Here is a 23047-nt window from a genome sequence, read left to right on the forward strand (position 1 = left end):
AGAGCGAGAGAGAGAAGAAAAAGCCCGGTTTTAGTCAGGTGCGGAGATGCACATCTGTTGTCTCTGCTCTTGGAAGGTGAAGACAGGAAGATCAGGAGTTGAAGGTCATCCTCAGTTACAAGGTGAGCCTGAGGAAGACACCTGGCTTGACTCTTCATCCTCTGGTCATGATGACCCAGCCAGCTGCATTCTTGCCTAGCCCCCGGCCACTGCTCTGGGAGCTTTGCCAGCCTCCGGCTAGTGTATTTCCAGTTAAGCATGGAGCTCCTTTGGGTGACATAGACCTAGCAGCCAGCTTTGGCAGGGCCTGTGTATGAAGCCTGAGTTCCCCAGGTCCTGGGTAGTGTCCTATGCAGCAACACTGTTAGCAAAGTGAGTCTCCAGGAGACTTGAGAAGAGCCCAGGGTGTCCCTGTGGATAGGACTAGAGACAGAGCCTCGTGCCTGTCCGTCTGGATTCTGAGTGCCAGCACAATGGCCAGGCTTTAGGCCCTACGCTGGTGCAGGTGAGTGGCTACAGTCCTTGTGGCCAGCTGTGTTACCCTCAAGTCTTTTTTGTTTGTTTTGTTTTTTTTTTTGAGACAGGGTTTCTCTGTAATCCTGGATGTTTGTCTTGGAACTCACTCTGTAGACCAGGATGGCTCTGCCTCCCAAGCATTGGGATTAAAGGTGTGTGCCATCACTGCCCGGCATAACTCAAGTATTTATTTATTTAATAAATATACAGTGTTTTGCCTGCATGTACACCAGAAGAGGGCCTCAGATCTCATTATAGATGGTTGTGAGCCACCATGTGGTTGCTGGGAATTAACTCAGGACCTTTGGAAGAGCAGCCAGTGCTCTTAACCACTGAGCCATCTCTCTAGCCCCATAACTCAATTCTTAAAAGGTTGTGTTGTGGTTACGTCTGTAGGGAACAGGACCCTGAGATACCTCCTGTGGCCAGGACACAGGCACCTAAGGCCAGCCTTTGTTTGGGGCCTCCCGTTAAAGAGTTTATGAGCTTGGGTCTCAGGTTTGAAAAGTGTGATCCAGGATTAGCCCGCCAGAGGCTCACCTGTCCCACTCCAAGGCTGGACTCGGCCCTTTACCCCCATGCTTGAGTGCTGCTCTAATTGCCTGGTCCCCAAGGTGGCCTCTGGGCTTTCCAGTGTGACCAGTTTCCTATCAGAGCCCGTGTGACAAGACGCTTGAGTGACGCCATCCCCACGAGCCAGCACCAGACCCTCCTCAATCTCCTCCCTACCTAGCCTTCAGCATCAGGAATCTACCTCCTGTCTCTGAATTCACCACCTCTGGATATTTCCTGTCCACAGAGCCTGCACCACTGTGGAGCCTTCTGTTCACCTTAGACTCCATCTTTGCCTTTTTTCACTGTCTCTAGATTTCCTTGTCTGTGTGTACGTGCTCTCCTGTGCATGTGGAGGCCAGGGGGTCAGCACCAGTGTTCATCACTCTCTGTTTTACTTTCTGAGGCAGGGTCTCATTGATTGGGCTGGCGCTGCTGGCCAGAAAGCTCCAGCACCTCCCATCTCTGCCTCCACATCCCCAGGTCTGGGGCTGTGAGTCCCACATGTGCTTTTGCTGTGGTGTGTGGGGACTTGAAATCAGGTTCTTGTGCTTGCATAGCAGACACTTTAGAGCGAGTTCCCCAGCCCTGTGTGGTAGAGTTTTCTTCTGTTGACCTTTCCCCAAGAATATTACTGTCTTTGCTTCCTGATGGCTGAGCCTCAAGACTACCTGCAACACGTGCATTTCCTGCAACACCTTCCTCCTGTCCTGGGTCAGATTAGACCACCTGTCCCACACCAAGACTAGGTCACCAGGATGCAGACTAACAATGGGCTCCCAGCTGTTCCTGCCCCAGCTCTTCACCAAGCCTCTTGTGCATAAGTGGCAGGGCTGGCACTGAGCCAGAGGCTTGTCCTGGAGGCAGGTCCTGTGATCTTTGGTTTTCATGTCCTCTATTGTAGGCCTGCTCAATAGTGTCATCACTCCCCTCACTGGGAGGAAGGACGCAGAGGGTAGTGGATCTGCCACCCTGCCTCAGCATCTTCATTCTCCAGGTTAATGTGCTGGCCGTGCTACAGAGCCACGCCCCTGACCCCAGGCCTCCTGCTTTCCTGCTGTTGTAGCCTGGACCATTCTCTGCGGTCCTTGTCCACACTGCACCCGCTTGGCTGTGCTGCCCCCACAGGCTGAGCTCAGCTGTGTCTTGTGTTTGCAGAGGAGAAGAGCAGTGGCTTCCGGCTGAAGCCCCCGACGCTCATCCACGGCCAGGCACCCAGTGCAGGTGGGTGACATTTTCAAGGCCCTGCCTGGCCCCAAGAGCCTTGCTGTAGGCCGAGCCTGTCGGCTGAGACTGGGACTGACGAGGTAGCCCTTGGAAGCTGCTCACACCTGTGGGAGCAGGCCATCTCCTGTTTGGGAATTCATGTGACCCTGTACCAGCCCTGGCTATCTTCCCTTGCACTGTGCCAGCTCTGGGAGGGTGAGCAATAACCAGACCTCATCACATTTCTTAGTGGAGGGTGTCTGTCACTGTAAAGTGTTGAGTGTGGCCTCCCTTCCACAAATGACCACTGGAGTTGATGTGCCCTGGAGCAGCAGGGTCAAGGTTCCTAGAATCCGTTGTGTTCCAGGTCTGCCCAGCCAGAAGCCCAGGGAACAGCAGCGTGGTGTGCTCCGCCCAGCAGTGCTGCAGGCCCCTCAGCCCAAGATGGTGTCACAGACGGGTAAGGGGACCAAGTCACAGTCTTAAGTACAAAGGCAAGGGGACCTCACTAAAGGAATGGGGCGCCACTGAGGTTTCCTGTGCTCCCACCTCTCCTTGTCAACCTCCCAAACTGTACTGTCACCCTTGCAGAGCAGTGTCCAGGCCACCTGAGGCTCACTGGTCTGGTCATTCAAAACTCAGAAGTGGCTCTTGGGACTGGCTCATGCTTATGAATTACCCAGAGTCGGCTTGGCTCCAGTGCTCAGAGTGAAGCAGACAGACAAAGCCATAGCACACTCAGAGAGCCTTCTTTCATTTGCCTTAGTTTTGGTGGGCCAGCAGGATGGCCCAGCATGTTAGGGCAATTGTCATTTTGTCTTGGTTTAGTTAGATTATTGTGACTTAGAGTCTCCCAGGCTACTCTTGAACTTACCTTTGTATCTCTTCTCAGCTATGGGGCAGTGGGCACACACCACTGTGCCGACTCCTTCTGGCTTTGTGAGTGAGTGAGGTGCATAGGCGGGCTCTCCAATTGCACAGAGCTGTCCACGATAGGTTTTCTTATGCTGCTCGTTTTCTGGGAGTCCTGCTTCTGAGCACACTGGAGGCCAGTTTTGTTCATGTCTTAGGGTGTGTGTAGTACTGAGGAGGAAACCCAGGCCCTGTGTGTCCTGAGCTACATGCCAGTGCAGTGGCAGCAGCCCTCATGGCTGAGCTTTGGGCACTTTTGGTTTTAATCTAAGAAAGCGTGGTTTTTGTGGTGTTGTGTGTTTTTTTTTTCTTTGTGGATATAGATTTATCTTAGGGAATCCACCTGACTCTGCCTCCCAAGTGTTGGGATTAAAAGCATTCATCACTGTGCACAGCTCAAGATGAATGAACCTCTTCACAAAGGAGGCCTAGACAGAGTCCAGCAGCTTAGCCAGCTGCCAAGGGGCCGGGGATACCTTTACACTCTTTTCTCTCTTTTTGCAGTCCCCAGCAGTGGCACCAACGGGGTCAGCATGCTAGCAGACTGCACAGGGACAGCCACGTCTGCATCACCAGAAAACCTCACACAGAGGAGTCCCTCCGAGTCTGCCGAGGGGACACACACACTTGAGGTTGGTTGGTTGTGGAGTTGGCCAGGGTGGGCTGTGGGTGCCAGGCCATGATGTGATGTCTGTGCAGGTTCTCCATGTCCAGGCGCCTATTAGCAGTTTCCAGCACTCTGAGCAAAGGCAGCATCTCAGTGCTCTTGTACATGGCTGTAACTGGGCCACTGCCCTTCCACACTGGAACAGAACACCCAGGCAGGGCCCCTTGCAGAGACAGAAGATTTACTGACTCACAGTTTCACAGCATGGCGCTGGCTCTGCTGCCTCCAGCTGATTTTAGCCCACTTCACATAGAGAGCTTGTGAGATAAGCAGTTATGGAGACCACAGCAGAGAGCCAGGGGTCTCGGTGTTTTGCAAGGGTGGTGTCTTGTGACCTACCCACTTCCACAGGGCCTGTTGAAGGTCCTCTGCACACCACAGCAGGCACTGAGAGGCCAGCCACTGCACACCTGACATTGACAGGCCAGCCACTCACTTGTCTGGATGGGCCCCACTGCCAGAGAGCCCACTAGTGACTTTTGTAGCTGCGTCTCCATGACAAAGTCCCCACAAAGAGGAGCCATTGGTATGCACTGGTACTGGGCAGTCAGCATTGTGCAGGCCCAGGATTAAGGCCAGGGGCAGTGTGCCGTGCTCGCTGTCTCTGCTCATGTGGCAAGAGCAGGCAGGACCTTTACCTTCTCAGCCAGTCCCGACTCATGACACTGACAGCACATAGCCGACCAGCTGATCAGTGGGATCATGGCTCTGACAGGACACTGGCTAGGAGGCAGAGCTACCTGGTGACATACAGGTCAGACAGGGGGGGTTCTGGAACTCCTTGAACCCTGTGATCGGGATTCTCCATGTTGTGGGGAGAAACCTTTGCGGAGCCATGCCAGGCCCAGGGGCTGGCTCTCAGGGGAACATCGTCCAAGGGGATATGGAGGATAGTGCACACAAGCCACGACCCCTGGGTAGGCACAGGGCCATGGCAGTGTTAGAATAGAGCCAGATTTATAGGGTGTCAAGCAAGTGGGGACTATTAAACTCTCAACAGCCTAAGAGAGAACTCACAACTGTGCCACCACCCTTCCCACCACTGCAGGTTGCTGCCCCAGACATGTAGGGGCTCCTGGAGCTGCAAGGCAGCCCCCACTGTACCCTCCATGTGTAACCAGGGCTCTGTCCTAGAGTTGTCTTGGCAGCACTGCAAATTTCCCCTCGTCCAAGCCACATGGGTGAGGGGTCCCTGTACTTAAAAAAGCATTTAGAAGGGCCAGTGAGAGGCCTCAGTGAGGTGAAAATGCTTCCAAACTTAAAGACCTAGGTTGGATCTCAGGGATTTGCGTGGTGAAAGGAAACAGTCCAGGTAGTTGGTTTTTTTGGGTTTTTGTTTTGTTTTGTTTTGTTTTTTAACTTCTATGTATACACATGCACACGTAATTGGATGGGGGTATGGCAAAAAAATGTAAACGTGTATAAAACACTCAGTACAGGAAGCCTTGAGGTGGAAATGAGAGTGGCCTGGGACATCTCTGAAGCGGGATCTTACCTCTGTGAACTAAGCTACAGTGTTTGCTCCAGTGCCTGCTACTTGATCTGCTTCTTGGTAGCTGTTGTGTCTGCCCTTTGCCACTGATGGTTTGCGTCCTGAGCGGTCATCCCCTTGCCTCATGGACCCTTGGTACTGACTCTGGGTGTGCTGGCACCAACGTGTGGCGACGTGCCCTAGACCCTCTGATGGCCAACACCCTGGTGCCTGGGCTGGAGTTCCCCAAGAGCAGGCTCTCTGAGGCACCTGAGCCTTGGCTGTAGTACTCGAAATCCACTTTGTATCCACCTGGACAGATAGCCCTGCTCCTCCAGACCTAAAGTCAGCCTGTATCTAAGAGCGTGCACTTGCGTCTTGGTCTCCACAAGGTCACTCCACCTTGCCGTGCAGCTGGAAGCCATCCTTTTCCTTCCTACGCACTACTGAGGCAGAGGACTGCTAGTGTTGGCCAGCTGCCAGGCTCCTGGCCTAGCACTACCCCAGACCCTCAGGTCCCTGGGCCCATAGTATAGTTCTGGGGTTCCAGGCCTTTCTCTAAGAGCACCTATCCCAGGAGAGTACCTGGCTGACTTAATAGGCTTATGAACACTCTGGCACAATTGCTTATAAGTATGATTTTTCTTTTTCTGTAGGAGAAAGTGCCACAAAACACCTCATGCGGTGCCTCGGAGGAGGAGCACTGTGAAGAGGAGCAGGTGACCCCACAGGCCTTTGTGTTTGGACAGAACTTAAGAGACAGAGTGAAGGTATTTGGACTGCTGCGTGTAGGGCAGTGGAACGAAAGTGCAGCCTGGGGTGCCCGTGACAGTTACATCTACCCAGATATTTATTGTCCAGGGTCCTCATTCTGCTAAGACCCGCCCTCCCCTTTGAGATAGTGTCTCGTGTGGCCCAAGTTAGCCTCAAATCCACTGCAGCTAAGGATGAACTGAGCTCTTGATCCTCAAGTCCTAGAATTTCAGGCTCCCTGAGACCACCTTTCCACGACCTAAACTAAAGAGTGAGTTCGTGATTGACTCGCTGTGGTTTGCTTTTTGAGACAAGGTCTCATGTGGTCTGAACGGGCCTTGAACTCACTGTGTGGCTATGGATGCCCCTGCACTCCTGATCCTCCAGCCTTGGCTCCCTGAGTGCCATGAGGGCAGGTGTGTGGGCCTACACCAGACTCTTGTCTCTTTGAAACAAGATCTTATTGTGCAGCCCAGGCTGGCCTGAACTCACAGAGGTCTTCCTACCTCTGCCTCCCAATGCTGAGGTTAAAGGCAGGCGCCACCACACGCAGCTTGTCTTTGTGTCGTAACTGCTGTATCACTTGCAGCCATGTTGGTGGCAGCTGCAGGCCATACACAGGGCATTCACACAGCAGGACTTGGCAGACACCTGTCAGACGGGCCACACGAGTAGCCTGCTTCCCTCTGTCTCCACAGTTAATGAATGAGAATGCCGACGTGGCAGATGTAGACAGCACTGCACATCCCAGCTCAGAAACACCCACTGCGACCAACTACTTCCTACAGTACATCAGTTCCAGGTGAGGACACTGGCGTGCAGGTGGGGTCTTCTCCATAGTGTGCACATGCCACCAGGACCTCCATCTGGAGAAGCAGAGCGCCCGCGTGCTAGAAGGGAGGGAGGCAGGCACACTGTGGCTTGTGGCTCGCTGCACTGCACTGCATGTGCGTGTGTGGTGCACACCAGGTGCCACACTGACAGCACCACTCCTCTCCAGCGCAGACAACTCGACCCACAGTGCTGATGCCTCCACCAAGTTTGTGTTTGGCCAGAACATGAGCGAGCGCGTCTTGGTGAGTGGCCCCGGCACTGTTGTCTAGTGCCTGTTCCCACTCGGGGGGACACACAGCCTGTGGCTGACGTGATGTCTTCTGTACAGTCAAGATAAGAAAGGACATTCAGGTGCAGGGGTGAGAGAAAGACCAGCTCCACCTGTCAAAGGCTTTGGTAGCCCACTGGGGCTGCTGTCACCCTTCTTGTCTTTACTGTCCACTGACACAGGCTTCCCCTCTGGCCAGGGCCAGCTGGGATGAACATGAGCTGTGGCACTTGAGGCGCCAAAGCTACACCACTGAGACAGGTGCCCTGTGTCCCTGTCCACAGAGCCAGCCATGCCTGCCACTTCTGCAGGACGGGGGCAACCAGGATAGCAGGCGCGTGCACACTCCCTGCTTTCCGACCGCTCTATAGTCATGCTGCAGCTTCTTCCTGTTGGTCTGCCACAGTGTGGTGTCACAGAGCTACCCCAGATGGCTGCACACAGGTGGCATCCTGTGGCCCTGAGGGGCCAGGCCTGCCTAGGAATGGAATGGCTGTTGAGGACAGGCTCTGCAGGGCGCAGGAGTCAGGCCTCCGGGAAGTGCTGAGTGGCCATCCCTGCTGGGCCTCTCGCTCTGTCCTCAGCACCCACAGCAGCTCCGCCCTGGCACGCTTGTTTCCTCAGAGCCCCCCCAAGCTGAACGAAGCCAATTCAGATGCCAGCAGAGAGACTCCACATGCCCCGTCAGGGTCTGAGTCATCACCCCAGGAGGCCGCCCCCAAGAAAGGTAGGGTGCAGCTCCATACACACTCCAGGGGAGACTCCCAGTGCCTTGGTGGGGATAGCTGTGGTCCTATGGACAGAGTTTGGCCTGAAGTGATGGGTGGTGGGGTGCGTAGCCATGCTCTGTTGACCAGGGCAGGGCTCTCCGGGTCCCCAGGAGGCCGAGGCCTGCTAACTTGTGCAACTGTCTTGGGTCCCCTCTGCTGTGCAGAGTCGCTGGCCGAGTCAGCAGCTGCCTACACCAAGGCTACAGCGTGGACGTGTTTGCTGGAGAAGGTGGAGGTCATTACAGGAGAAGAGGCAGAAAGCAACGTGCTGCAGGTGAGGCCAAGCACACAGTGTGCTGAGGCAGAAGGATTGCCAGATATTAAGGCCAGCCTGGGCTATATAGCAAGGCACTGTCTTCAACAACAAAACCTTTAATCCCAGCACTGGGGAGCCAAAGTTAGGCAGATATCTGAGTTCCGACGCCAGCCTGGTCTACAGAGTGAGTTCCAGGCCAGCGTGGTCTACAGAGTCCAGGCCAATCGTGAACTCTTGTCTCAAGGAGACAGAAAATGAGTTGTACAACCATTGTTACAATTTGACACAGCGTCTGTCATAAGGCCCTGTCCCAGTGACCAAGCACCCCAGCACCCACAAATCTCTCTCATCTCTCTGGAGTTTCCATTTATCCCACAATTTGTAGTATTCTGTGCCTGGTCTTGTCACTGAGCACAGTGTCCTTGTGCTGAGTGTATGTGAGGATTGTCTCAGTCCCTTGCTGAGGAGTACTCTAGAGGGACTGACTGCAGTGTCAGTGAGCCGACACTTGGCCTCTTGGCTTTGAGGCTCTTCCAAGCAGTCTGACACAAGCTTATTTGTGAGGACGTGTGCTTGCTTTCTGGGTGGGCGGGGTGGAGGTGGGGAGGGCGGACGGATGACTGCAAGGCTGTTAGCTTCCCTGCAGCCGAGCATCTCTTCAGAGTACCCAGTGCTCCTTGAGTAGGAACTCTGTGGCATCCCTTTGTGTTTGGGTTTGTATTTACAGAGTTACCATTGTTTACATACTTGAGCTGAGTACATGGCTCTGTGGTAGAGCCTAGGGTGCAGGAGCCCTGGGTTCAATTCCCAGCACCACAGAAACCAAAACCATAAAACAGATGACTGTAGACAAAGAGAACAAAGCCGGCCACTGTCCTCAGTGTCCTGGACTTAGCTTTTGGGCCTAGTTGGTAGGTGGGGGAGTCAGACACTCACTGGTAGCTCAGCTTTGTGGGGTGCAAAGGGCATTCTCACTGACCCCGTGTGTTACAGATCCAGTGTAAGCTGTTTGTGTTCGACAAGCCGTCACAGTCATGGGTGGAACGTGGCCGGGGACTTCTCAGGCTCAACGACATGGCGTCGACCGATGATGGCACGTTACAGTCCCGGCTAGGTGAGCTCTGGGGAAGATCAGACCCTCCCAGAGGTAGGCACTGGTCACGCCAGAACCAGAAATGTGGGCTGCACAGTGGGGGCATGGCTGTGAGCAGTGGTCCTGCACCATGAGCCCTACACCTGTCTCTGGCCAGGGCCTGCTGCTCCTCCAGACTGACTTCCTGCTCAAGCGTCTTCAGCAGCCTTTAAATTACCCGCAGAAATGAGTGCAGCTTGGGAGGGAGGGAGGAAGGAAGGAAGATGGGCAGGAGGAGTGTCAGCTTGGGACTCAGGCTTTGACCTTTCCCCAACAAGATCAGAGACCCAGCCTAAGCTGTGATCTTTTGGAACAGAGAGGGCTGCTCAGGTATCGGAGCTGTTGTGCCCTCCTCCTGTTTAGGGGACTTTGTGAGAATGGCCTAACTCTATAGCCCAGGCTGGCCTGTTCCATTGTGAGCCTCCATGTCTGTTCTTCCCATTTAGTTACATTCCCCTTAAAAGTTCAGCCCAGACGTTGGGGTGCTGAGACTGGAGGACTACTGTGAGTTCAAGGCCAGCCCAGGCTACTGAGACTCCACCTCAAAAAAAAAAAAGTTAGTGGAAATGTCTACAGTGCTTGCCCGGTAGTTACCGTCTGTCACCTCTTCCCTGTGGGTATAGGGAAGTTGTGGTTTTTCTACGCACAGCAGGTGGCAAGCCAGGGTCCACCATTGTGACCCTTATTCTCAGAACCTCAAATGAGCACCTGGGTGCCGACGACTCCACAGGCCTGACTAGGTGGGGAGAGTTGCCTCACACACTGATGGGCTTGGGCTTGGTCCTCAGGTGGAAGTAAGCCGTCTCCATCTCAGGAGGGTGCTGTGAGAGCATACCCTCCTGCCCTGTTCCAGGCTAGCCCCTTCCAAAAGGGCGTGGCTCCCCATGCCCCTCCAGACACGGGCTGCAGGTTGGGGCAGGTATAGCTAAGCAGCTTCCTTGCTGCAGTGATGCGGACCCAGGGCAGCCTGCGGCTCATCCTGAACACGAAGCTGTGGGCACAGATGCAGATGGACAAGGCCAGCGAAAAGAGCATCCGCATCACAGCCACGGATGCCGAGGACCAGGGTGTGAAGGTCTTCCTGATCTCGGTGAGCTCAAGGGAAGGCAGAGGTGGCATCTTAGCTGTGCTCTGGTCACTGTGCTGATGTCAGCAGTGGGCAGGCACGAACACAGACTTCTCCTGGGTGGATCCTAATGGTCATGTATGCACCATGCTGCCCTCTCTACTGCACATCACATGCAGAGAGGGAAGGCGGCCCCATTCCGACCGCATTGTCCTACCTAACTCCAGGAGCCAGCAGCACGTGGGGTGGTGGCAGTCCCTTGTCAGGCCTACTGTGTAGACATTGCCCAGCCTGGCTGCTAGCCACACACTGCCTCATACCCTGCCTCCCCAGGCCAGTTCCAAGGACACAGGCCAGCTGTATGCTGCACTGCACCACCGAATCCTAGCGCTGCGTAGCCGGGCCGAGCAGGAACAAGAGGCTAAAGCGCCACCACCAGAGCCAGGAGCCACCCGGGCCACTGAGGAGGAAGACAGTGATGAGGATACTGTGCTCGCTCCCTCGGGTGTCACGGGGCCCGGTGAGCAGGATGGGGCCAGTGAGAGGGACCCCAGCTGGCCTCCGTGGCTGTGTGCTGACAATGAGGGACCTGTTCTTTCCACAGGCACAGGTGACGAAGGGGATGGCCAGGCTCCTGGGAGCACATAGCGGCGGAGCCACTGTGCCAAGCTGTTGCTTTGTCGTCTGTCTGCCGTCCGCCCCTCCCCGCAGGCCGCGTCATGGTGGTGTCTATTGCCAGGGTGGCCGCAGGCTGGATCCGAGTGTCCCTTCTGCAGCAGACAGGGACGCCAGGATGCGGCTTGGGACTCAGACCTCATCATATTGATGAGCAGAAAGAACGTTCCCTGCCCTCCTCCGATCGAAATGGCACATTGACACTTGTCACAGCTTCCACTGGCTCTCAGACCTGACCTGGTCACCCAGCTTCGTGGTGTCCCTCCCTGGGTAGTGACACTGAGAACTCTGGGCTCAGCATTCTGTGGAGAGCAGCCTGCTGTCTGCTCAGCTTCCCAGTCTGTTAGAGCCACCCGGCAGGCAGATACATCTCGTACATCTCTGATGGTTTTGCCTTGGAGGCCATGGACGAAGCTGTTTGTGAGCTGAGCTGATGTGATGTCCCTGTGGGCCACGCCCAGCCCCCACAGGGACTCCCTTGTGTTTGGACCTGAGAACACCTGTCTGGACACAGGTGATGGACCCAGGAGGGTTCCTGCACTCTTGCCCTCCCGCACTACCTGGATCTCCCTTAGCAGGTACCCAGTGCGGCACAGCCCTGAGGTAACTGACCATCTAGGGTCCCTGAGAGGCAAAGAGACTCTGAAAAGTCCTGTCCTGTGCCTAGCCAGAAGAGGAGGCCCCCACCCGTGGACTGTGTGGTTCCATCTCTGGCCAGGCCACCCCTGGGGAGCCAGCAAGGACACCAGAGGCTGCCTAGCAGATGGGTCACACTGCTTCCAGCCTTAGCCAGCCAGTGACAAGTGAATCCAGACGTCGCCCATGTGTTTTGGAACATTTATGTAAGATTGTCATATGAAATGTATTTGAGAACTGCATTAAAACTTTTAACTAAAGCCCCAGCCTTCCTTGCACCCGGCAGCCAGACAGGCTGGGTGTGGCCGTGGGGCCCCTGATTGGGGTCAGTGATCAATCCAGCCATTGCCAGGCCTGTGGGTGGCCCTGCAGGAGACCTGGTCCAGCCGGTTCTTCAGCCTCCATTCTCACACATCCCCCTCCCTTTGTCTAGTTGGGGCCCCCTGGGACAGTGGTGACAGGATCCAGGTGGGTCAAGGGACTAGGCTAAGGGCAGCTGTTGGGCAGGTGAGGGCTGCCACGTCAGAGGCGCCAGGCGCTGCTCACCATGGCCACAAAGTCGGCGTCTGTATCCACGGAGGTGCTGAGCCCGCTGTAGTAGTCTTGGAACTCGGCCAGCGTGACCTGTGGATGGGCAGGCTGTGAGGTAGGGTGGGCTGTGAGGGGACCCAGGTCAGGGACACTGCCCTGGGGGAAGGCACCAGATGGACACACACCTGCCCATCCTTCTCAGATGTGTCAAAGTTGTCGAGGAATTGACGAAGGGCCTCGTCCTCCGACCACTCTCCACTGCGCACCTTGGGGTGAGCCCGGCCACTGTACACCCCTCGCAGGTCATCCACAGTCACCACACCATCCCCAGTCCTGTCCAGCTTGGCAAAGGCAGCTGCAATGACAGCTTCCCGGGCCTGGGACATGGGAGGCTGCGGGAGAGGGTACGGGATGAGTGCTAGAGCCGGCCCCCCTTGCCGGCCCTTCACTTGCTGAAGCCAGCCTTACCCGTAGTGCCCGAAGGAACTCCTCCAGGTCCAGTGTCTGGTTGCCATCACGGTCCCAGCGCCTGCACAGTGCCTCTGCCTCTGCCTCCTCCACCTTCAGCCCCAGCTGTGCCAGACCCTGCCTCAGCTCTCCTGCATCCAGGGACCGGCTGCCATCCTTGTCCAGGCGGCGGAAAAACCTGGGGATCAGGATGGGGTTAGAGGGATAGGGACTACTGGGCTAGAAGCTGCTGGGAGTACTGGGGGTGAGGGCTCACCTGGCCAGGCCCTGGATGCCTGAGGCCCCTCTGGACAGACACTGGGCCCTCAGCCTCTCCATGGTGACGTCCACGGCGTCCATTATGGGTGCAAATGAACAGCTGCAGGGGGACACAACTCTCAGTTTCTGATCAGCTGCCCTGGCACCGAGCCGGGGACACCACACAGCCTAAGCAGAGCTCCCCAAAACACTCAACCTGGCCTGCTTGTGTCCTTGAGTCCTGCTGGTGGAGCTCCAGGGAGGTCTGTGCGTCCTGCCTGGCACAGCTGTTGCTAGGCAGTATGGCTCTGGGGACTGGGAGGGGCCCAGCTGTAACTGTAACCAGCCCACATTAGCCAGCCAAGAAGGGCTGCGCGCTGTGACTCACAGACCCACTGTCCACCTCTGTGGCCACAGTAGCTTCAAGCTTGGCTGAAAACAAAGCTTTGTTTCCTGTGCCACTTGGTGCACATGGCTGTCCCATTCGGACTACGTGGGGCAGTTTAGATAAAGCCGGCCTAGGGCTAGTTGGGCATGGTGGCACAGAAGTATCAACCCAGCTGTTTGGGAGACTTAAAGCTCAAAGTCTGAAACCAAGTTGGGCTACAGATTGAGACCTCATCTTCAAAAACTAAAAACTGGGGCCTGGTGGTACATGGCTATGATCCCAAGCTCTCGGGAGGTGGAAGGATTAAGTGTTCCAGGTTAGCTGGGCGGTGGTGGCGCACACCTTTAACCCCAGCACTTGGGAGGCAGAGGCAGGGGGATTGCTGTGAGTTCCAGGCCAGCCTGGTCTACAGAGTGAGTCTGGGACAGTCAAGGCTACACAGACCCTGTCTCGAAAAACCAAAAAGAAGAAGAAGAAGAAGAAGAAGAAGAAGAAGAAAAAGTTCCAGGCCATATGAGACTCTCAAAGGCAAAAGGAAAATTATGCATGGCTTACAAGCCAACCACTGTCATGGCTCAGTTAATGAGAAACTGAAGTGACATTGTGCTACCCTACGGATGGTGGCCTGTTCTGCTCCAAACATTGGCAAGTAGCAGAGAAATACCTCATTGTTTTCAGGTTTTTGTACTGCCAATGGAACCCAGAGCCTTGGCATGCCAGGCAAGTGTCGCTGAGCCACACCCGAGGCACCACTGCTTTTCTATAGAGAGACGTAAAATACAATTAACTCCTACAGCTGCTCTGGTGTTCCCTTCCGAAGTGCTGAGGTGGAAACCAGGGTCTCAACCCATGGCAAACAAGTCTGAGTCTTAACAGCAAGGTGCAAGGCTAAGGATGAATCCCAGCATCACGGTCCCCACCTAGAATCCCTGAGCGAGGAGATGAAGGGCAAGATTTGGGTAATGTGAGTTTCAATACTCTCCTTGTCCTCTGAATTGGAAAGTGGCCTTGGGCTTGAAGGCAGAGAAGCGGTTTCCCTTCACTTCTTTGGGCCATGTTTCCTCAACTGTCCCTGGGAAGAGCGTGTGCACGGAGCCTGCAGGAAGGCTGACTCCAACACCCTCAGCTGTACAAGGCCCAGCAGCAGCCTAGCCAGTCCCCATGACAGAAGGGAGGAAAAAAAAAAGCGCACAGGCTGAGAAATACCTGGTTTATTTTGGTGCAGACAGGCCCTAGCCTGCCTTAGCCCTGTACAAACAGCTCCCTGTCCCCTCCCTCCCCACGATAAAATGGGCCTCTGTCTCCCCGTGCTGAGGGTCCCTGTCAGATTCCAAGCAGAGACTGGATAGCTAGCGGCCTTTCCGTTTGAGACAGCCACCACCTTTCTCCTTGGCTCAAGGACAATTTCCTGAGCGCAGGGACCATGAAACTCAACAGACGCCAGCCAAGTGGATGCAAGGGTGTGTGTGGGAACCTTCATCTTACCTCTCACCATCGTAGGCTCTAGACAGCACAGAAACCAGGATTTTAAAAACAGATTCTCTTAGGGTATCACAAGGAGACTTAATACAAAAACACCATTGTCCCCAGTGACCCGGAAAGGGCTGGCTCATCAGATGTCCAGAAGGCTCCTGGCTATGGCAGGGCCTCCCGGGCTGTGCCAGGCACTGATGAAGGAAGGCAAAATGCCTGCTTCATAGCCTTTGCCTTCCCATTGGGGCTGTGGGTGGTCATCCTTGGACTAGAGATGCTGAGGCAGGAGGATCAGAAATTCAAAGCCAGCCCAAGCTACATAAAAAGTTAAGAGGCCAACCTGGGCTACACAAGATGCTTCAAAAACAAACAGACCAACCAATCACAGTGTAGGACAGTGTCTAGCTTGCAGGGGTTACTTCAGGGGTGCTGGTCAGAGGCCTCCCCACAAGGGGATATTTGAGAGAAACCTGAGTGTCCAGGAACTGACCGTGGAAATGGAGAGAAAGCGCTGAGGTGGCGGGCACAGGCCCTGGGGCAACGGCTGAGGCATTCTTGGTTATGGTATCTCAACCTACCTGTCCTTCCTAGAGGGAAGGATGGAGCTAAGGGGAATAGGTCCACGGTTAATGATTTGTCTCCTTACACAGAAGCATGAAATACAGATATTCCTCCCCAGTGAAGGAAGGTACAGGAGGCGTCAGAGTGAAAATGGGAGCAAGGGGACTCCCAGCAACAAGGCATGGTGGCTCACACTTGTATTTGAGAGACTGTGGGTTCCAGGGAAGCCTGGGCTATAGAGGGAGACCCCATTTCAAAGCAAACATACAAACAAAAACCCCAAAGGCAGGGCCTGCGGTAGGAGCCTGGCACCCGACACAACTCCAGGTCACCCTCCTGAGACAGCAAGCCTGAAGCGGACCTGGCTACCCGGGCCCCTGTCTCAGACAGGAAACACCGGGGCAGGAGTCAGCCGCTCCCATCATGTCACTAGTGCCGTGAGATGACTGGTGTCCTCGGCCACCACACCTGGCTTCGGGCTTTGTGCACACTAGGTGAGTGCTCTACCAGCTGAGCTCCTGCCCCAGACTTCATTTGCTTTTGAAACTATTTAAAATCAACTGAATGCAGCAGATACTCCTGCACTGGGGGAAAGTTGCTTTAAGTGAGATCTTGGCCTTTTCACTTGTTGTGATGTTTAGATGTGATCCCAGTAATGTCCCAAGTCCCCTCCAGGCAGGACACTGGCGACTTCCCGGGGGCCCTGGCCACACATTCTGAGATTCTTCAGGACAGGGCAGTTCATACTGTGGTCCCAAACACAGCGGGCTGCGGCTCGTCCTGGCCCTCCTCCTCCTCCTTCCCCCCAGTGCTGTTGCCCAGGGGTGGGCCTGGACCATCGGGAAGCAGCTGGCCTGGTTCACTGGCCGGCAAGGGGCCCAGTCCCTCGGCTTCCTCCAGGGTGGCCAGCAGCGAGGCCAGGGGTGGCCGCCAGCGAGCGATATCCTGCAGCAGGTCAGCCCGGGGTTGGAGCTGCTGGATCGTCTGGTCCCTCTGGTCCACTGTGGCCTGCAAGCTGCGGACAGCAGCCTCAGAGCTCAGTAGCTGCTCTTGGAGGGCAGAAATCTCCCTGGTGAAAGGACCAAATGAGGTAGTTACATATAGGAGATGCAGAAGTTGGCGAGATAGCTACCCGCTCCGGAACCCTCTGAGGCTCCCTATGTCCCCTCCAGTACTTTTTTTTTTTTTTTCCGATACAGGGTTTCTCTGTGTAGCCTTGGCTGTCCTGGACTCACTTTGTTAGACCAGGCTGGCCTCAAACTCACAGCTATCCACCTGCCTCTGCCTCCTGAGTGCTGGGATTAAAGGCGTGCGCCACCACGCCAAGCCTCAGTACTTCTTTATTTGCGTGCTTGTGCACGCGCCACACAGCCCACTCATGTGGAAGTCAGGGTACAACTTCCAAGTTGGTTCGCTCCTTCTACCCCATGGGATCGAGTTCTGCATCGGTCTCAGTGATCTTTAGACACAGTGCCATCTTGATATCGTTGGTAAAGCACTCCCATCCCCACAGCAAGCCTGGCCCACACCTGCCGTCTCAGCACTCCAGAGGTGGAGACATGAGGATCAGAGGCTACACAGTGTCTTCAAAGCCAGCTGTCTCCCCAAAACAAAGCAATGCCAGTTTGGTGTGCCCTTCAGTGGTACTTCCTCTTGGCTCCAAACGGTTGCCACAGCTCTGACTATTCTTGTATAGGTGCTGACATCACGGTCCTCGGGTGCTCTGAGCCTTGTCTACCGATGTGGCCCCTACCCAACAAACACCTCCGATCCTCAGGCTGCACACTACTCTTGCACCCCCAGGGCGAGCAGTACCAGAGGACTCGGCCTTGTGGGGCAGCTGGCTCCATTTGAACAGTTTGAAAGGCTTTCATGTAGCTCAGGGTTTAATCTCCCCATGTAGTCGAGGCTGGCCCCGAACTCCTGATCCTCCGGCCTCAACTTTCCCAGTGCTGTGAAGCTAGGTTCCCAGCCCTTCCCGCCCGCCTCACTTGGGAAGTTCGCCGGGGCCTCCTGTGAGGGGGTTGGGGGGGGGCCTCACCGGTCCTTGGCGCGGCCCAGCTCGTCCAGGGCGGCGCGCAGCTGCTGGTCCTGGCAGGCCAGGCGCTCGGCCTGCGCGCGCACCGTGCGCTCCGCCGCCAGCAGCCGCGTCTCCAGCTCCGCCGCGCGCCGGTGCAAGGCCGCCAGGTGCGCGTTCGCTTCCCGGATCTGCAAAGGCGGCGGCGCGGACATGGTCCCCCGCCGACCCTGCGAGGTCCCGCCCACCAGGCGAAAGCCCCACCCCCTCAACCCCGCCCCCTGACGCGGACTTCCCAGGCTGTGGCGGGGAGTTGGGGGGGGTGGGGTGGGGCATTAATTTAAACCTTCTCTAGAGGCCCCGCCCCACCCTAGGGCTGACGTCTGTGGCCACGCTCCCTGAGGCTCATCCGCTATTGGCCACGTTTCCACTAGGGGCAGGCCTAAGTTTGGGCAACGCCTCCGAGCGCAGCACTCAGGTCAGCGCAGATTGGGCCTGGGTCTAAGTCAAGTATTAGGCTCATCCTGTGATTGGTCCCTTTGCCTGGCCTGGCCACGCCCCCAAATAGTTGCACGCGGTCCTCGCTCGAAATGCCCACTTAGCCACACCTCCACCCCCCCCCCAACGCACACACAAATTCTGGATCCCTGATTAGTCACCTCTGCGCTATGTCCCGCCCCGTCCCTGCAGTTCTGGCTAATCAGGTGGGGTTCCGCCTCGCGCTGTAAATATCTGCACTGCGATTGGCCTACCGTCTGTCAGTTTCACGCATTGACCCGCCTAACGAGGTAGTCGCTGACCTGCAATTGGTCGGACAGCCTGACCATCCCGTTTATGGGAAGGACATCAACAGTCTCCGTACTAAGAACCCCGTCTCAGCTAGGGCTGGCAGCGTTTTTCTTCATTGACAGTGATGGGCCTCAGTTTACCTTTCCAAGAGTGAGGTCACGGGTGTTTCTGCCCAGGTGCACTCGTGGATATGCGCACAACACAGTTTGTGCTGCGTGAAATAAGACGTCGGCGCCAACCCGCGCAGTGCGCATGCGCACACGCCATGTCCGTGTCCGCGACGCTCAATAAAGTTGCGCGCTTGGCAGCCTCGCGAGAGTTGGAGGTGCCGGCTGCCCTTGAGCTAGCTGTGACGCGGAAGGGTCTGCGGAGCGAGCGCGGCTAGGCGCAGCCATGGCCCAGTGGCTCCTCCGAGCTTACGACGAGATCCCCGACGGCACCCAGTGTCACCGCAAGACCTACCTCACCACGGCCTTCGGCGGCCTTATAGGTGAGCGCGGGCCCCCGAGGGCGGAGGCCAGGGAGCAAAGGTCAGAGGGCACGCAGAGGTCGCGGGGGCGTCTTGGGGCGCAAGGCCATAAGGTGCAGGAGCTTGAGAATTTGGAGGGGCGTCTCGGTTTTGAAGACAAGTTCTGATGTTGCCCAAGCTAGACCGCAGACTCTGTGTAGCTGAGGGTGACCCAGAGTTCCCGATCCTCCCATCTCCAGCCTGGCCTGTAATTCATGGTCCTCCTGCCTCAGCTGCCCAACTGATGGGATGACAGGGCTACACACCCCGGCTTAGCCTGTGGAAGATAGTTTTGTAACTATTGTTTGTGTCTATTTTTGAGATTTCTTTTTTCAGACGAGGCCCCACTGTTGTAGACCAGGCTAGCCTTGGACTCAGCGATCCATCTTTTCCTGCCTCCCAAGCGCTGGTATTAAGGGCTTGTGCCACCAGGGAAGATGTTTACTTATTATTATTTTCAGACACGATCTATGTAGCCCTGGCTGGCCTGGAACTCAAAGAAATCCTCCTGCCTCTGCCTCCTGAGTTCTGAGAGTAAAAGCGTGCACCTAATCTTGGAAGATTCCAAATAGGACACGCTTGTGTGGAAGGCCAGATATCTTGTTGGGGGGGGTCCCATGGGGACACCTTGGGCGTTTGGGGCTCTCCTAGTTCGCCTCGACCTCACTCATTAATTCACTGTGCACCCTAAAGACCTCATTCATTCATTCACTCGCTGTGCACCCACCCTCTAGGCCTCCGTCACATTCATGCATCTACCCGAGGCTTTGCTCCCACCAGGCAAGGAGGTTGGGGGGAATTTTTGTTTGCTTGTTTGTTTTTGTTTTGTTCCTTTTGCCTGGGGTGGAGATTGGGGTTGGAGGGAATAAGTTCTCTCTTCATAGCCCTGCTGGTCCTGGACTCACTGTCTAGACCAGGCTGGCCTCGAACACACAGAGATCCGCCTGCCTCTGCCTCCTGAGTGCTGGGATTAAAATCGTGCGCCAGCACCGCCCGGATGATTTGGGGGATTTTTTAAATGGACAGAACATTGATGTTGGAGCCAGGGGATGATTGTGTGCACTGGGAGGGGGTGGAGGGAGGGGGCGGGGGGAGGGCTGGTGTCTGTCTTGGGTGGATGTTGAGAATAAGTGGGTCAGTGGGCCCTCACCAGAGGTGCCACGTTGGGGAGCTGCTGAGGGGGAGGTGGGAAGTTTTGTCGCTTGGAGCCCCCTTCCCTGTACCCACCACTTTTGTTCCCAGGCTCCTCATTAGTTTCTTGTCTGGCTCCCTTAAGGGGGACATGTCAGGAGGACGGTGAACCTGCCTTCCCAGCGGGGCTAGCAGTGTGGGGGCGTGGTGGGACTCAAGAGTGAGGCCTCAGCCGGGCGTGGTGGGACTCAAGAGTGAGGTCTCAGCCGGGCGTGGTGGCGCACGCCTTTAATCCCAGCACTTGGGAGGCAGAGGCAGGGGATCCCTGTGAGTTCGAGGCCAGCCTGGTCTACAACTCGAGTCCAGGATAGCCAAGGCTACACAGAGAGACCCTGTCTCAAAAACAAAACAAAACAACAGGGAGGTGGTGGATGAGTAAGTGGCTTCCGCCTTGCTGGCACAGCGCTTAGGTAAGAGTGGAGGCCTCAAGGGCACAGCTGCTCCTGGAGGGTCTGGTGCTGCAGCTGGCGCTAAGGCTTGGCTGTGCCTGTGCTGGGCTGTGGGGGAGTCACCACAGGGACAGCAGCTAGAGACAGGGTGGAGGACAGTCAGTCTGGGAACAGGTCCCCTGACTCCTGGCTTGTCACGTGTGGTTAGTGAAGTCACCCAGGGTCCCTGTGTTTGAACCTGGCCTTCTGTTGAGACCCTGTGGTCTCCAGTCTTGATGAAGCTTTCCAGTGGCCCCAGTGGGGTTGGAGATTGGGGTTTCCCTGTTAGCATTCTCACCATCCTGTGTACAAAGAAGCCATGCTGACGCTGAGGCAGAGGGATGGCTGGGCTAAGAAGCTGCAGCCCCTTCGTAGCCTCCTGCACAGCACCCAGCTCCTTCATCTTTGAGGCCAACAGGGGTCCTTTATCTGTGTTAGCACTGAGACTGAAGATCTATAAGAGCTTAGTGCTCAGCTCAGAGCTCTCCAGAGCCCACCAGGAAGGGAGCGTGTGACATCCCCTGAGGCTGGAGAATGGTTGAGGAGCCACCTCAGGCTGGTGGCTCTGCTTCTCTGGGCTGCTTCACCTCCTGGGAAAGGGAATAAGATCCAGCCTGGAGGGCGAGGGGTGCTGATCGGCCTTACAGCCAGCTGCAGGGAGCCTCTGTCAGCCGCTCCAGGGAGCCGTGGACAGTGGAGTGGGGCTGCATGCCAGGCCTGGCCTGATTGTGATGCTTGCCCTGCAGCCCACGCGGTCCTGGGCTCCTGGCTCAACATGTTACACGAACCGTGGTGTGAGGTACGGGCTGTCAGGCAGTGGAGGAGATGGAAAAGCTGACCAGTGTGGCAGCAGGGTGGGCGTGGGAGGAACGGAGCCAGCCAGGTGTGGGGACGCGTCTGGGCCCAGCTGCCGGCACGTGGAAGGTCTGGCATCCCTGAGCCCAAGTGCTGCCAAGCTGGATTAGGCCGAGGTCCCAGCCCCTTGGAAAATACAGCCTTTGATGGGAGCAGAGAGGTGCTGAGGCAGCCGCATAATTGATGGCAGGAGGCCCTGGGTCATCAGCCTGCTAGGTCTTGGCTCTGCCCCGGCTGCTGGCGAAGGTCAGAGGTGGCCTTAGGCTCTGGCCTGGCAGCAGTGAACCTGAGTTCCAGTCCTCCTGTATCCCAGGGGGCATCTCAGCAGCCTCCACGCTCTCTCCCCCTTACAGGCGCGGTGGCCTCCGCTTACAGTGTCGTACACAACCCTGCAGATACTCACCTGGAAGCAGTGGCCAGGGTTGGCCGGTACACGTTCACTGCAGGTGAGCAAGCATCCAGGTGCCGGGGACACAGGTGACAGGAACCGCTGGGTGGGGTCCTAGAAGATTGACTGCATGGCTGGCTAGGAGTGCACAAGGGCAGAGAGTGGTGGGACTCTGCTTTATCTACACAGGACAGCCAGGCTCTAGCTCAACTCTGCCTCGGTTTCCCCACCTCCAACCCCCATTGCCCCTTACAGCTGCTGTCGGAGCCATGTTTGGCCTTGCCACCTGTGTCAGCGCCCAGGTCCGAGAGAAGCCAGACGACCCCCTGAACTACTTCGTTGGAGGCTGCGCAGGAGGGCTGACCTTGGGAGCACGCAGTGAGTGGCCGTCCCCCTTGACAGTACAGAACTCCCGATTGCTCCAGCCTCTTCCCTCTCTGTCCCACGCCAGGCAGAGGTGGTCGCTGCCTCAGCAGCTGGCAGGCCCAAGACAGTCATAAGGGCTGCAGGTACCCAGGGGCCCTGCCTGCCCCGGCTGCTCCAACCTGCCAGACTTTATCCTGCCCCTGCCACCCCTGTCACAGATAGTCACCGATTGTCCGGTGAGAAAGGGTCTGTGCCTTTGCAGTGAGCATCTCTGTCTGCCCCTTCCCACTAGAGACCTGGGTTTGACCCACAGCCCCAGGCTGTCCTTTCCTCAGGCTGTGTGGTCCTGGGGAGGGGAAAGCCATGCCAGCCCCCAATGCAACTATGGGAAAAGGCAGAGAGGTGTCCCTACTGCCAGGAGTCACGGTTGACCAAACCCACCGTCCCCACACAATACCCTCCAGTTAGAGGGTAGTAGGTACAGGACAGCCTGGCCTCAGTTTCCTGAGCTGTTAGAGGAGGCCCCTGAAGAAGCCGAGCTCTATCAGATCCCACCCCTTGGGGAGCTCCCGGATCACATCTGGAGCACCCCATACCTGATGCCGTCTTTCTCCACAGCTCACAGCTACGGGACTGCAGCCATGGGCTGCGTGTACATGGGCATAGCAGCCACCCTGATGAAGATTGGCAAGCTGGAAGGCTGGGAGTTATTTGCTACCCGAAAGGTGTGAGAGGAACCCCTGTTGCAAATAAACGCTATGTGTCCCTGTGTGCACATGTCCTGGAGAAAAATTGGCGGCCATGTGCCAGCCACGGGGGAGGCCGGGGGCAGGGGTGGGGTGAGGCAGGGGTGGCAGGAAGCAGATGACATGACACAGGCCCAGGCCTGCTCTGGGCACACAGGGTTCTTCTAAGCAGCCAGAGAGAAGACCACATGCTCTTGCCTGCTGGCCTAGTGTGGGTTGTGCTGAGGCCGCTGACCTGGCCCCACAGACAGGGAGCTGCCCACTGTGGCCACAGGGAGCTGGGGTTGAGAGCTGCGTTGACACAACTTACATTCCCGTGGCCAGCCACCAGTGAGTGGAAACCTGACCACCCCATGCTCAGGTTGCAGGCTTCCCCTCCCAGGCCTG

At 56.4% G+C, this 23047-nt stretch overlaps 4 protein-coding genes across 9 annotated transcripts in view; 2 read left to right on the forward strand and 2 right to left on the reverse strand.

Annotated features, from left to right (window-relative positions):
- Positions 1-11974, forward strand: part of RANBP3 (RAN binding protein 3) — a 40628-nt gene extending 28654 nt beyond the window's left edge. For all 4 annotated transcript variants that reach the window (XM_084797014.1, XM_084797016.1, XM_084797015.1 and 1 more), the window contains 12 exons: positions 2227-2292; positions 2642-2734; positions 3691-3818; positions 5981-6094; positions 6776-6879; positions 7078-7153; positions 7804-7906; positions 8114-8223; positions 9199-9319; positions 10285-10427; positions 10737-10923; positions 11008-11974. In XM_084797014.1, coding sequence (XP_084653140.1) covers positions 2227-2292; positions 2642-2734; positions 3691-3818; positions 5981-6094; positions 6776-6879; positions 7078-7153; positions 7804-7906; positions 8114-8223; positions 9199-9319; positions 10285-10427; positions 10737-10923; positions 11008-11051 — 1289 coding nt within the window. In that variant the 3' untranslated portion in view covers positions 11052-11974. The remainder of the gene's footprint in view (positions 1-2226; positions 2293-2641; positions 2735-3690; positions 3819-5980; positions 6095-6775; positions 6880-7077; positions 7154-7803; positions 7907-8113; positions 8224-9198; positions 9320-10284; positions 10428-10736; positions 10924-11007) is intronic.
- CAPS (calcyphosine) lies at positions 11902-13071 on the reverse strand. Of its 2 annotated transcripts, none has more exons than XM_084797019.1 (4): positions 12970-13071; positions 12714-12891; positions 12431-12637; positions 11902-12338 (listed from the first exon to the last, which is right to left on the reverse strand). In XM_084797019.1, exons 1-4 carry the CDS (start codon positions 13050-13052, stop codon positions 12237-12239), a joined length of 570 nt encoding a protein of 189 aa, XP_084653145.1. In that variant the 5' UTR covers positions 13053-13071; the 3' UTR covers positions 11902-12236. The 2 variants fall into 2 exon arrangements, with proteins under 2 accessions (XP_084653145.1, XP_084653144.1); XM_084797018.1 differs by having other exon boundaries at positions 11902-12353.
- A 1463-nt stretch (positions 13072-14534) lies between these two features.
- VMAC (vimentin type intermediate filament associated coiled-coil protein) lies at positions 14535-18435 on the reverse strand. Of its 2 annotated transcripts, none has more exons than XM_084797020.1 (3): positions 18319-18435; positions 17414-17580; positions 14535-16441 (listed from the first exon to the last, which is right to left on the reverse strand). In XM_084797020.1, the coding sequence occupies exons 1-3, from the start codon at positions 18430-18432 to the stop codon at positions 16114-16116; spliced, it is 609 nt and encodes a 202-aa protein (XP_084653146.1). In that variant the 5' UTR covers positions 18433-18435; the 3' UTR covers positions 14535-16113. The 2 variants fall into 2 exon arrangements, with proteins under 2 accessions (XP_084653146.1, XP_084653147.1); XM_084797021.1 differs by lacking the exon at positions 18319-18435 and adding an exon at positions 18190-18281 and having other exon boundaries at positions 15555-16441.
- A 97-nt stretch (positions 18436-18532) lies between these two features.
- NDUFA11 (NADH:ubiquinone oxidoreductase subunit A11) lies at positions 18533-22685 on the forward strand. The gene is made up of 4 exons (XM_084797022.1): positions 18533-18668; positions 21514-21606; positions 21804-21926; positions 22533-22685. Exons 1-4 carry the CDS (start codon positions 18572-18574, stop codon positions 22643-22645), a joined length of 426 nt encoding a protein of 141 aa, XP_084653148.1. The 5' UTR covers positions 18533-18571; the 3' UTR covers positions 22646-22685.
- Positions 22686-23047: the final 362 nt, after the last annotated feature.

Source organism: Acomys minous, assembly GCF_964271855.1.
Source record: "Acomys minous genome assembly, chromosome: 9".
Classification (NCBI taxonomy): Eukaryota; Metazoa; Chordata; class Mammalia; order Rodentia; family Muridae; genus Acomys; species Acomys minous.

What these genes read in the sequence shown, in the direction of transcription:
- VMAC (XM_084797020.1), bottom strand. Translation starts at nt 18,432, where the DNA reads ATGCGCACTGCGCGGGTTGGCGCCGACGTCTTATTTCACGCAGCACAA. An exon ending in GTGACCTCACTCTTGGAAAG is followed by an intron (nt 17,581 to 18,318) that starts GTAAACTGAGGC and finishes CCGCCTTTGCAG; the next exon opens with ATCCGGGAAGCGAACGCGCA. An exon ending in CTGGGCCGCGCCAAGGACCG is followed by an intron (nt 16,442 to 17,413) that starts GTGAGGCCCCCC and finishes TCCTTTCACCAG; the next exon opens with GGAGATTTCTGCCCTCCAAG.
- NDUFA11 (XM_084797022.1), top strand. Translation starts at nt 18,572, where the DNA reads ATGGCCCAGTGGCTCCTCCGAGCTTACGACGAGATCCCCGACGGCACC. An exon ending in GGCCTTCGGCGGCCTTATAG is followed by an intron (nt 18,669 to 21,513) that starts GTGAGCGCGGGC and finishes TCCCCCTTACAG; the next exon opens with GCGCGGTGGCCTCCGCTTAC. An exon ending in GCTGACCTTGGGAGCACGCA is followed by an intron (nt 21,927 to 22,532) that starts GTGAGTGGCCGT and finishes CTTTCTCCACAG; the next exon opens with CTCACAGCTACGGGACTGCA.
- CAPS (XM_084797018.1), bottom strand. Translation starts at nt 13,052, where the DNA reads ATGGACGCCGTGGACGTCACCATGGAGAGGCTGAGGGCCCAGTGTCTG. An exon ending in GGCATCCAGGGCCTGGCCAG is followed by an intron (nt 12,892 to 12,969) that starts GTGAGCCCTCAC and finishes CCTGATCCCCAG; the next exon opens with GTTTTTCCGCCGCCTGGACA. An exon ending in AGTTCCTTCGGGCACTACGG is followed by an intron (nt 12,638 to 12,713) that starts GTAAGGCTGGCT and finishes CCTCTCCCGCAG; the next exon opens with CCTCCCATGTCCCAGGCCCG.